Raw genomic sequence first — 13079 nt, 5'->3', positions numbered from 1 at the left:
TAGCAGTGCCGTGTGGGAAATAAAAGGAGAGGCACACAAGGTCGAATATTCAGGGCAGAAGTGGGCACCAGCGTTTTCCGCTGTTGGCGCTGGAGGTTTGGTATCTCTTGCACTTCCAAAACCCTTTGAGACGAAAAGTATCCCCCCTTGATTATTTAATCTGACTAGTATGCATCGTGGGCGTCGGGTCACGCTCGGGGCGATCCGGTTCGCTGCCTCACTTTATCCGCTGGTTTTCCCACCACCGAGTCTGCCCGTGGTGCGTTGGAGGAACCAACCAGAGAAAATAAGAGTGCTGTACGTGGGGGATCAAGAAAATCGTGAGCATGTTCCATACAGATTTCATGTACAGTATAGCCCCTTTCCTGGGTAATAATACGCATCATAATACTCGATGGTCCAGACCTTAAGCTCCACTTTCTCATCCACAGGATTGTCCGAGTTCTTGTCTATAGCAATCCGTCATTAACCCGTGGACTTCGTATCCATTCGGTGGGACTAGTTAGCTGTTTCTCATTTCCGGACTTTTGTTCTTCTTCTCTTCCCTTCATGCTGCCCAATCTTTCCTGACTTCAAACTCTTCATCTGTAAATCCTTTTTAATCTCCCATTTCCACCTTTTCCATTCTCCTTATCGACAATCTCGATCGGAATCGGACCTTGATAAGACACTTTTTCTGGGGAAATACGTACGTGCGGGTCCTCATTCGGGATTTGCGGCTCCTAATGATCTATATAGAAAGCATCGACGAACGAGTACGACTACCACCACCGACCTACACCTACCTATTCTGGCACTTTTCAGTGGTTCCTGATCTCTCTCCCCTTTCGCATACTGATACACCAGCTCGGCTGCACCTCCGGGTCAACGCAGGGTTAAATCCCCACTATGACGTTCAATCAGGACGAAGATGAACTGTTCACCAGGGCCATATCTGGGTACCGCGAAGCATTTTTGGTTCGATACTCCCACCTACCGGAAGCTCAACGAAATCAACTTTGGAGTCGTCGGATCAGCCCTTTCATCCCGGCCATCGAGCGGGACGACGCGACCCCCGGAATTACGGGCAAACGGACTCGACAGGATGCTATCCCGCGGACGGTCCCCTCTGGTTCTGGTCTTCCGCAAGCGAAACGGCGAGCCACCGTATGTGTGACCTTGGTCTCTTGCTCCCGCACCCTTTGATCAAGAATATCCCATTCCGCTTTCCTCTTCCCCTCCCCTGCTCTCCAGCCAAAATCTTTGGATTGACGATTGGCAGACCCCGGATCTCCCGGTGACCGTCGAGCTGAGGCGCGCGCTCTCCCAAGCATCCACGACTGATGGACCCCGAAAGGGTATCTCCTTCTCGACTTACCGGCATACGGCGCCTATGGTCCGCTCCCAGAGTCAACAGATCCCTATCTCCCACTGGCACCCGCCCGCCGGGGTCATGGGCAAGGGCCCCTCTTTCGAATCCCGGAGGACGCAACCGCTTGAGCAAGTCATCGACGAGTACTCGCCTGACGAATATACGGAGCATCTGCAATTGGACGACGCCGACAACCAGTCATATCCCTCGGGTTCTGGCTCTGGCTCTGGCTCTGGTCCTGGTTCTGCTCTGTCGCTCGGCCTCGCTCATGGATCGACTGGACCATCTCTGCAACTCCACGACGGACAAGTTTCCCCCGTGGCCGATATATCTCCCCCGACGGCCGTCGAGATGACTCGCAGCGGAACCGCCGATAGCATCATCAACCACTTCGACACCTTCCGATTTGATCAATCGACTCCACGCGCGGACCTGGACCTGGCTCCCTATTCCATCGCCCCAGAATGGGTGCCAACATCCACATCTGGTCTCCCTTTTCCTTCCCCCGTCTATCCTGACCTAGATTCCACCTCTTTCCCCATTACCTACCCTGCATCCTTTTCCACCTCTGCACCCTGTACAACCTCCTTCCCACCGTCATTCCAACAATCAACCCTCCCCATATCCGAAACCGAAGCCACATCTCCAGTAGACGTGAAACCCATCATCTCAACGGAAGAAAGTCAATCCTCCCGTGCAGTCCGCCGCACTCAAGAACAACTCGCTCACGCAACCCGCCCTATCGCTCCAAAGCGCGAATCCCACGACAGCAACACAGGCACAATTCTCCTCCAAGACAGCAAAATGCCACACAAGATGGTCCGCATTTCGCCCACAGACGGCACAGCCAAAGAAGTAGCAGCCATACCTAAAGCCTCAATTCACCGGCCACCCCGCCAAAAGACGTACTGTCGCCTCTGCACAGATCAGCCAGAAGGGTTTCACGGCGAACACGAACTCCGCCGCCACATGGACCGCGTACATGCCACTGTCCGCAAAGTCTGGGTCTGCGTCGACATCTCACCCGATAAGAGCTTCTTGGCTAATTGCAAGGCGTGCCGAAATGGGAAAAAATATGGCGCGAACTATAATGCTGCGGCGCATTTGCGACGTACGCATTTCAATCCTTGTCAGCGGGGTCGTGGGGGAAGAGGAAAAGATAGTGAGAAACGCGGTGGAAAGGGTGGGGGTAATCATCCGCCTATGGATGTTCTTAAGCATTGGATGAGACAAACTGTTGAAAGGGCCGGTGAGAACAGGAATGGACGTGAGAGCGCCGAATTGGAGGCTGAGCTGGAGCTCGAATATGAGCAGCAGCAATGTGGGAGTTTTAGGTCCGATTCGGTCCTTGATGAGTGTATTGGCGATAACGAGCGTGATCAGGATCATGGACTTGATGATGCTGATCTGGATCACGAGGAGCCGAATGTTCGTTTGAATGCGCATGTGAATGCGCACTCGCAGCCCCGCTCCATGGGCCCCCACGTCTCGTACGGGATGGAATCTGCCCTGATGCATGGTTATGATCCGTACCCCGTCCCGAGCTATGAGTTGGATCCCTCGCTCAATGTCCCGTTCTACATGGACTCTCAGCCTCCATTCCCGCCGGAGATGGAGTCGTATGTAATGTGAGCGGTCGTAGTTGCTGTTTGTGCTATTCTTGGCGAGTTAATCCTCCTTTTCTTTCTTCCCTGTCGAATTCATGTTGGTCGACGGGTGCAATTTATGTGTGATATGGTTATTTTTCACGGTATCGGCGGTATATGGTATGTGGTATATGTTTGAGAATTGTGGGTATATACGGACCGGATCTGGGTGGCATTTCATTTGGAGAGGGCATGACTCCGCATTCAGTTGAACAGAACATTGGGATTGGCTTGTAAGGGGTTTTGGTATTGATTATGGTTATAAACATGCATTTGGGCATGAAATTTTGGAAGGAAGGCTCTGAGGTTTGGCGACTTGGCGCAGCGTGACATCATTTCCATTTGCTCCACATTGCATGAATACTGCAATCCGGGGTTCGTCGTTCTTTACTCAATTTCGGGTTCTTGAAGACCCGGCTGGTTCTACTGACACGAGCGACGAAGCAACTAATGATTATTATTTTCTATCATGGCATTAGCAATGGAATTCTCTGGAATGTTTCCACATATAGAAACCTAGGGTAGTGTATATGTGGCACGATTGTAATGGTTGGTCCAGTAAATATGATAGATGTACCAGTACCGATGTTGGGGATCCGTAAATCCGTACGGAGCATTACGGCTCCGAATTGCCGGATCGGGAGAGTCGGCGCCTTGGCATTACGTGTATTTTACAGGATCACTTTGGGGCTGACGATGAACTCGACGATCAACTTCCTTCCATAGACAACAAAGGGACGAGGGTCGATGTAGCGTATCATATCCAGTGGCCAATTTCGGAATGGAACATACTGGTTACATTCCAGTTTGATGTCTCGGCACCCGCCTGCAATGTAAACTTCATATACAGGCAGCTATGTACGTCCATGTATGTAGTCTACACAGGCAGCAGCAATACCAGCGGTCAACCTGCCGAAAGAAAACCGATAAAGCCAGGGTGGGCGGTTCGCCCACTCCCGGGTTCTGAGTGGGTGAGATCCCGCTCATAGTGGGGATCCAAATGCTTCTAGTGACACGGTGGCTGGGTTCCAGGCCAATGACTCTCAACAGGGTGGAGAAGGATGTGTGGCTGACCGCGCTGGTCCGGTGATAGGGCTGGGTCTCTGTTGTGGCTCAGTGGGCCACGTTACACTCCTTAACGGTAATAATACGGCCCCGGCCTAATATGGGGGTCAGAAAATGGTATTGAATTCTTTACCCGAGCAATTAGTGGCGAGCAAGTGTGGCAGTCCATTCATAGTGGATCGATACATTGGCTTCACAGCCGCAATGTGGAAATAAATAGAATTCAAGACATGAATCGGGTCATTCTAGGTAACTAGATATCGGTGTATTAAAGTACCAGACTGTAGTCTTGGCTTTGGGGAATTCTATTCTCATCCAGCCTTACGTTGCCAAGCCCGTACCATACATTTAGTAAACAACGGAAAACGGAAAAGGGAAAAAAAAGGAGTCGCGAGTAATTATTCTTCCTGCAGATTCAGCTCCATCGGCGGCTTCGGTAAACCTTGTCTCCTCTTTTTCCTTTCTTACTCTCTCTCTTCCCTTCGGGCTTCATCTCATCGATTTCAACCACTCTTTTTCATTCTAGCGGTCGCTTCACTCGCTAGTCAAGCCCCTTGTTTCTGTCGCAAGCCTTGTGCTCCTCTCCGCCAATTTCCGCTTCCCCGACCGACTAGGTACGTCGCATCCCTGATCGCTCTAGTTATCGCAGCGGTCTATCATCCTCTCGATCCTTTGGCTGTGAATTCAGCAGCGGCTTTGTGCATAATATTGTTGGGTGTGATCGTGTTACTGATTCGTTCTTCAGTTTAGCTTCAATATGGCCGATTACTATCATCAGGGTCCCCCTCACGGCGGCCCCCCTCCTCCTCCCCAGGCGTAAGTCATACCGAGTCGTGAACGATATACCTTGAATACCACTAGACGAAATCCGGATCGTGCGCCCGCCGATCGAATAGATTGAGTGGTGTTCGGATGGATTCATGCCAGCCTTCGAGGGAGTGCGCATCAGGACTTTGGAAGGATATGTGCTGACCAGCTGTTTGGATATAGTTACGGTGGCTACCCTCAGCAAGGATACGGTCCCCCTCCCGGACAATACGGTCCCCCTCCCGGACAATATGGCCCCCCTCAGGGCTACCAGCAGCAGCCGGTATGTCTAATCTAGTGGCGGGGCGCGCAAAATAAACTAATAAACTGTTCAGATGCAATATCAGCAACCCCCACCCGACAACCGCGGCAGTGGTGGCGGCGGCAAGAGCCAGGGTTGTCTCGGTGCCTGGTAAGCTCGAACTATATCCCCAATGCTTGTGACCTTCCGTGTATTAATGAAAACCCGTAGCTTGGCGACTTTGTGCTGCTGCTTCGTTTGTGAGGAGGGCTGTGAGTGTTGTGCGGATTGCATCGAGTGCTGCGAGATGTGCTGAATGCCATGACCAATGAACCCGATGATACCTTGCTTCCTTTCGGCGTTTGATTTTGTTGGAACTTCCCGGCAGGGTCTGGCCTTGATCCAATTTCCTCTTTGAGCCTTAATCTTTCTTTATCAAGTTCTGCGGAGCTGCAGTCTTATGACAATGTGAATGTAGCCAAAATTGTGTTTTCATCTGAGGATATGGCGCCCATGGGAAATCGAAACTATTAAATCCCTCGAGTCTGATAAACGATAATTGTACACAATTTCTCTAATACACTAAATAAGGTAAGTTGTTATGCTTTTTAGAAGGATGTTCAAATATCGCTTGAAGGCGGATGGATGGATTATGATTGTGCAGCAGGGAACCCACTAACTTCTCAAATTACATGCATAACTTCCCTGTGCGAATTTCTATGCGAAAATCATGGCAGCGCATCGCCCGATTGGAGCCTTGTACCTGCGATTGGCAAGGAGTGAGTTTCAGAATGCAGCTAAGCGCCTTGCTCCGCCCGCATTGCCATGTCGCGTAGATCATCCAGGTCTGCGCCTTTTTAAAGGTAGTAGTAAATCCTGGGCCATAGGAAATCTTTCTGAACTCAAACACTCTGTGGTATTTTTACTTGCAATAATAACCTTATATTGTTCGTTCGATAATAATGGAGAATGCTGGACCAAATCCTCGTGACACGAATGGGCTGTGCCTATTGTCACTTGACGGGGGTGGAGTTCGAGGATTCTCTACTTTGTTAATTTTGAGGGACATTATGCTCCAACTGAACCGTGAACGCACAGATGGTCAACATCTCAAGCCATGCGATATTTTTGATTTGATTGGGGGAACCAGTACAGGAGGGTGAGTGGAGCCATAGTTGAATGATTCCAAGCTCAAACTAAATTACCAGACTCATTGCCATTATGCTCGGTCGATTGGAACTTGATGTCGACGAATGCATTGATGCGTACAGCGAATTGATGGAATCCGTCTTCGGCGAGAAGATAAGAAAGGTTCCTATCGATTGGTCTCTAAATATTAGAGCGCAATTCGATAGCAAACGGCTCAAGGCAGCTATTGAGCATGTCATTACTAAGGCCGGTGCGTCACCTAATGATCTTATGGATGACGGCGCTCCACGCCGTACCAGATCTTTCGTTTGCACTACATCCAGAGATACACTTCAGGTCACACGACTTCGGAGTTATAGTGTCCCCAATGAGGATACCCTGCCAGCCACGATATGTGAGGCAGCCTTAGCCACTTCTGCGGCAACAACTTTCTTTGAACCGGTGACCATCGGCAATCGAGAGTTTGTGGATGGTGCATTTGGGGCAAATAATCCCGTTGAAGAAGTGGAAGAGGAGGCTGCCGACATATGGTGCACCACGAGTCGAGAGATAAAGCCCTTGGTCAAATGCTTCCTGACGGTGGGCACGGGCTGTCCGGCTTTACCACCAATTACTAATAACGCTTGGAAATTCCTTAGTAAAACGTTGATCAATTTAGCTACAAAGCCAGAAAGCACGGAGCGACGCTTCATGGCTCGGTGGAGTAACGAGAGCAAGGGAAATCGCCTCTTCCGATTTAGTGTTGAACAAGGGCTTCAGGCAGTCCGTATGGACGACTGTTCGCAGCGAAGTTTGATTGAAAACGCGACGCAAGATTATCTGCATCATTCTTCACAAAAGTCTCGCATTCATGATTGTATTTTGAATTTAGCTGAGAAAGAAGGTATGTGCAATTTTTGTCCTGTGCTGAAGCCATTGGAAGACTAACGGCCTATAGGAAAAACGAGTCTTGATTTTGACTTACAGTTCACTGTAAGAATTGATAAGGTTGATGATCTGAGGAATCATTCTAATCAGAAACAGGGATACGAAGCCCAAGTATTTCGAGCCCAGGTTCTCGGCAACATTCATTCCGCTGGAAGTGCATTTGAACAACATGATCCTTCTGGTTGGGTTGTTCCAATAGAGCGAAATTCCAAATTCGTTGATCGTGAGCATGTCAGCAAAATTAAACGAACATTTTTCGCGAAGGGCCAATCAGGACGCATTGCTGTGGTTGGCCTTGGTGGTGTCGGAAAAACGCAAATTGCTCTGGAAGTAGTGTACCAAACCAAAGACTTATATCCAGACTGCTCAGTATTCTGGATTCCTGCTGTTGACACGGAAACTCTGGAACAGGCATATCTGGATATTGCACACCATTTGCGTCTTCAATTTGATCCGCAAAAGGAAGACGTCAAGAGGGTGGTGCAGAGTTATCTTAGCCAGTCTCACAGTGGTCGCTGGGTTTTGATATTTGACAATGCTGACGATCTTGAGTTGTGGAAGGAAAACAATCGAGATTGCCAACAGGGAGGTTTGAGGGGCTTTCTTCCCAAAAGCGATCGAGGTGTCATTCTTTTTACCACCAGAAGTACCAAAGTGGCACAATATCTTGCCGCAACGGACGTGATCCAAATCAATGAATTGGATGAACCAAAAGCAATGCGGGTACTGGCCAACTCTCTTCTTAAGAAGGATCTCCTGGACAACACCCAAAGTGCCCGGGAGCTCCTTGAACGCCTCACATATCTCCCATTGGCCATCATTCAGGCCGCTTCATTCATCAACGAGAACGGCATGGACCTATTAGCCTACGTCAAACTTTTAGACGGACAAGACCAGGATGTGTTGAATCTTCTTAGTGAAGACTTCGAAGACGAAGGAAGATACAAGAGCATACGAAATCCAGTCGCAACAACATGGCTTACTTCATTTAGTCAAATCCAGCGAGATAATCGCTTGGCGACTGATTACCTCGCTTTCATGTCCTGTGTAAATGCAAAGGATATACCTATCTCGCTTCTCCCTTCCGCACCCGAGCTAGAGAAACAAAAAGCCATTGGTGTACTCATTTCCTATTCTTTTGTTCGAGCTCGAAGCGATAGCACTCGACTTGATATGCATCGACTAGTCCACCTTGCGACAAAGAATTGGCTTCGATCGATGAATTGCCTTCGTGAATGGGAGGTATTCACACTTCGTCATTTAGCCGCAATGTTTCAACCCACAGATGCACCCAGCGAACGACGAGCAGCATTGCCGCATGCACTCCAAATTCTGGAGTCAACGGCTGATGATCCTCCCACCTGGGAGAGAGTCGAATTGCTAAGTGTGTCCGTCTACTCAATACATTCTGATTGCAGGTACAGAGAAGCTTTGGGGCTTTATCGACAAGCAATCCAATCCTCCGAAGCTGTACATGGTCATGACAATTTGCGTACCATCCTGCTTCGTGCAAATCTCGCTAACAATCACCAAAACCTGGGGGAGTATCAGGATAGTATAAAGATACTTCGTGAGATTTTAGGTGTTGAGAAAAGCATCCGCGGTCCTAACAGCGAACAAGCGATACGTTTGCAGCTCGAATTGGTTTGTGGCCTTCAAAACATCAATGAACTAGAGGAGGCTGAGGTGCTTTGCGAGAGTGCTCTCAGATTCTCCTTAGATCATTACTCGCCAGGTGACCCTCGGCTCTTTATGGCCATCGATGCGATGGCTCGTGTTTATCAAGGACAAGGCCGGTTCCGTGAAGCGGAAGAGTTGTGTTGTCACATAATGAGCATGGCAAAGAGGTCAGATAACCCTGACAAAAGCAGTACCTGGTCTCTTACGAGACGTGCCATTGTTATCCTTGCGGATTGTTATATATACCGATGGAAAATGAAAGAGGCGGAGCAGTTATACATCGATGCACTGGAAACGGGCCGAAAAGCTCTTGGGCCGGAGCATCCGGCAGTCCTACGTGATACTTTCCAATTGGCTTTGGTTTTGAAGGCACAAATGCGACATGATGAAGCCCTTGCAATGATGACAGAATGTGCACGTCTAGAGACCAAGGTCCATGGACGTAACCATCGTTCCACTGTCAATTGCTACGAACACCTAGAACAATGGACTTCGCGCAAGTATGTTCCCGCATGGCGAATGTTTCCTTCCATTCAATCAGCTTATTTGGTGATATTAATATTAACGAAAACTTCATAAAAATAGTTTGTTCTTACAGGCACGGTGCCGAATTAGTTATATGGAGCGCGCCCAATGGGTATTAGGTGGAAGACAAAAGTGGCCTCAACAGAAAGGCTACTTTGGGTTACTCAGTTTCCGACGGCGAAAAAAGGACGATTCCATTCTCAAAGAGGTAAAGTTGAAGTTAGACTCGACACTTATCCAGCCAATCAGTTGTGCCTCAACGGATGAAACTCTTATTGGCAGCTTACGAGACAAGAAGGCTGACCCTAGTCCGCCATTGGTATCTGCAATTTGAAAAGCGGCCGAACTTTTGTAAATTAGCATATCTTTGATGTATCCAATTCAAAATCTTCTGCTTAAAAATTTCGTCACGTAACTACACAAAATTGTACGTTGGGTCTGTGACGGGAAGTGGAGGCTCTGTGGAGATGCGGAGAAGGCCCTATTTACCCGTCAATCATATTCCCCGCTTCAATTTCTTGTTTGTTAGTGATTCTCCGGTGGCGCTGAAGAAAGTCATCGTAGTAGCTTTTCAAGAGCGACAATACGACTCGACAGCGGATGTCACATTTATAGAGATTCCTGCAAGTCTCCTGAATTCTGACATTCCTCATCATCTAATCGGACAACAATCTCTGCCAACATTCCATGCAGGGATCACATAGTAGTCCTGCAGCCATTCTGCCGAGGTTTTCCCACTGCGCCCCTGGAGGGAACCGACCCCTGCATCCTGCACTCCCCAGGGATTTTGCCTAAACGGGAAATGCGATACCTGTCATTGCCTGACTACAGGGAGCTAACAGCTCGTTTTACCTCCCAAGAGGAAATGATCGGCTCCGATACGGCCCACTTCTAGATCTCTTCTCACGATGTTGAGGGGTATTTACGTTCAAGGAGGGGTCTCCAACCGGCAACATGGCTTTGCTCGTGGGTCGGACGGGATATTTCGATGCGGGACTGGAATTCCAGATGCATAAATACCCGCTGCGATCCCGCCGTGGAATCTTCTCTTATGGTCTACTCGGGATAGGATCTTCGATTTGCATATCTTCAATTGAAGGCCGCAACAATGTTGCGTGAATATTTGCTGTTGCCGTTGCTGGCCTCTGCCAGTGCGGCTTATACCATTTCAGTTGCGAAGTCTGGGGGCAACATCACTACCAACACACAATATGGTGTCATGATAGAGGTTAGTCTCCTTGTATTTTGCAGAAGTGACTTAGTATTGAAAGAGCGTGTAGGAAATCAACCACGGCGGCGAAGGAGGCCTGTATGCAGAACTGATTCGCAACCGAGCCTTTCAAGGGAGTTCACTCTACCCGTCAAACTTGGATGCCTGGTCTGCTGTTGGCGAGTCAACAATAGCCCTCCAGAATCTCAGCAAGCCACTCTCCTCTGCTCTTCCGACTTCAGTCAAAGTATCAGGAAAAGGAACCATTGGTCTCAAGAACGAGGGATGGTGGGGAATTGATGTGCGGCCTCAGAAGTATTCTGGTACATTTTATGTGAAGGGTAATTACAAGGGCTCTTTCACGGCATCTCTTGAGTCCAACACTACTGGGAAGACACTGGCTAGTGTGAAGGTGACCTCTAAGAGTGTCGCCAACGAGTGGGTTCAACATGAGTTTACACTCACCCCGAAGTACAAGGCTGCCGATGTCGAAAACACATTCTCGCTGACCTTTGATGCCTCGGTAAGCTTGAAATTGAATGTTTCGCCCTTCAGTGACTAATATGCGTCGGTGTTTAGAAAGCTTCTGGTGGCTCCTTGGACTTCAACTTGATTAGCCTGTTCCCACCAACATGGAATAACCGTCCCAATGGCTTCCGGACTGATCTTATGCAAGCCATGAGTGATATGGGCCCTGTAAGTGATCTTTAGTACGCCTTGTTGTGTCTATGCTGATATAATGACAGAAATTCCTTCGATTCCCTGGTGGAAACAACCTTGAGGGAGAGACAATTGACACTCGCTGGAAATGGAACGAGACCCTTGGCCCACTCAAAGATCGCCCTGGTCGCCCTACTACCTGGGGATACGAAGAAACTGGTGGAATGGGACTCATCGAATACATGCACTGGTGTGACGATCTCGGCATGGAGCCTAGTCAGTATCATCCCACCAAAGATTCTAGAATCCACAACTAACCCATTTAGTTCTCGCCGTTTGGAGTGGCCTCGCGCTGAATGAGGATATTGTCTCTGAAGAAGACCTTGGAATCTACGTTGAAGATGCCCTCAATGAGATTGAGTTCCTGACCGGCTCTGTCGATACTGAGTATGGTGCTCTCCGAGCGAAATACGGATACCCCGACCCGTGGACCATCAATTTCGTTGAGGTCGGTAACGAAGACAATCTCAATAACGGTTTAGACTCTTACATTGCATACCGATTTGCTGCGTTCTACGATGCCATCACAGAGAAATACCCCAACATCCAGGTCCTGGCATCGACAATTGACATGACCCTTCCGGGCTCTGCGGGTGGTGATTTCCATCTTTATGACATTCCCGATAATTTTGTTGCGTCGTTTAACCAGTTTGACCAGTACACCGACGAGCACCCCATCCTGCTTGGTATGTTTATTAATGATCCAGTTACCACCACTCTGTGAGATGACTAATGATTGGTGACAGGTGAGATTGCCGCTACGGAGTACAACAATGGCGTTGGTATTGACTGGTCCGATATCAATTTCTCGCTTTACCCCTGGTGGATTGGCTCAGTTGCCGAAGCTGTCTACTTTTTGGGCGCAGAGCGGAACGCAGACAAAATTATCGGAACGACATATGTAGGTTGCTCATCCAGTTCGTATACGAACTAAGCTAATTGGTCCAGGCGCCCTACTTCATGAACATCAACTCCTATGAATGGAGCCCCTGCATGTACTCTTTCAATGCTGATCCAGATGACACCGCTCGTTCCACGAGCTGGCATGTCTATGATGTAAGTTTTTACTGCCCTCACGTTTTCATCTCCTCTAACATCATATAGTTGTTCAATCACAACCACATCACCAACACCTTGCCCACAACATCAGCTGATGCCTATGGTCCTCTTTACTGGGTTGCTGGGTTGAACAACAAGACCAACTCGCACATCTGGAAGGGAGCTGTGTACAATAGCACTGAGGCTGTCCCAGTTTCATTGACCTTCGAGGGAGTTAAAAAGGGAACTAAAGCTGACCTGACTATTTTGACGGCCCCTGATGCTTTCTCGATGAATGCGGTCGGTGGGGCTAACCTTGTGAATTCCAAGACCACTACCATCAAGGCAGGCAAGAGCGGAGCTTTCAGCTTCAGCTTGCCTAATCTTAGTGTTGCGGTGCTGACTACCAATTGATTGTATGTCCATGGGTAGATTTGAGATTTTGCCAATGAAGCACGATTTTAGTCTCAACCCTGCTACATCCTTGAGGCATTAAACCTCAAACGAACATCGCGTTTTTCATCAAGTTAAATTCTAACTCTAAACGTAATCATCTAAAATGACCCCTGCTATACCCAGCGTCGCTCCCCAAACCCCATTCAAACGAGCTATACACATCCCCGTCCAACCTCCCGACTCCACTCATCTCGCTAACAGCCCTTTGTGCTGGGACTCACGCCGATCAGGGGCTGTGCCCACACCAACGCACCACCCTATGTA

At 48.9% G+C, this 13079-nt stretch overlaps 3 protein-coding genes across 3 annotated transcripts; all 3 read left to right on the top strand.

Annotated features, from left to right (window-relative positions):
• Positions 1-888: 888 nt before the first annotated feature.
• Positions 889-2983, top strand: N7484_010399 (uncharacterized protein; the record flags this gene model as incomplete). Its single annotated transcript, XM_057120786.1, has 2 exons — positions 889-1146; positions 1262-2983. The coding sequence occupies 2 exons, from the start codon at positions 889-891 to the stop codon at positions 2981-2983; spliced, it is 1980 nt and encodes a 659-aa protein (XP_056966540.1).
• A 1836-nt stretch (positions 2984-4819) lies between these two features.
• On the top strand, positions 4820-9510 carry N7484_010398 (uncharacterized protein; the record flags this gene model as incomplete). The annotated part of the gene is made up of 9 exons (XM_057120785.1): positions 4820-4878; positions 5053-5152; positions 5205-5281; positions 5342-5382; positions 6209-6269; positions 6319-7142; positions 7197-7231; positions 7283-9366; positions 9465-9510. The coding sequence occupies 9 exons, from the start codon at positions 4820-4822 to the stop codon at positions 9508-9510; spliced, it is 3327 nt and encodes a 1108-aa protein (XP_056966539.1).
• Positions 9511-10499: 989 nt separating this feature from the next.
• On the top strand, positions 10500-12773 carry N7484_010397 (alpha-L-arabinofuranosidase A; the record flags this gene model as incomplete). The annotated part of the gene is made up of 8 exons (XM_057120784.1): positions 10500-10619; positions 10672-11124; positions 11181-11297; positions 11348-11537; positions 11588-12007; positions 12068-12222; positions 12270-12377; positions 12426-12773. The coding sequence occupies 8 exons, from the start codon at positions 10500-10502 to the stop codon at positions 12771-12773; spliced, it is 1911 nt and encodes a 636-aa protein (XP_056966538.1).
• Positions 12774-13079: the final 306 nt, after the last annotated feature.

This window comes from Penicillium longicatenatum, assembly GCF_028827895.1.
Source record: "Penicillium longicatenatum strain IBT 33135 chromosome Unknown contig_7_segment0_segment0, whole genome shotgun sequence".
In the NCBI taxonomy this organism is placed as follows: Eukaryota; Fungi; Ascomycota; class Eurotiomycetes; order Eurotiales; family Aspergillaceae; genus Penicillium; species Penicillium longicatenatum.
Note: the sequence above shows the minus strand (reverse complement) of the source record. Positions and strands in the feature narration are given on the sequence as shown.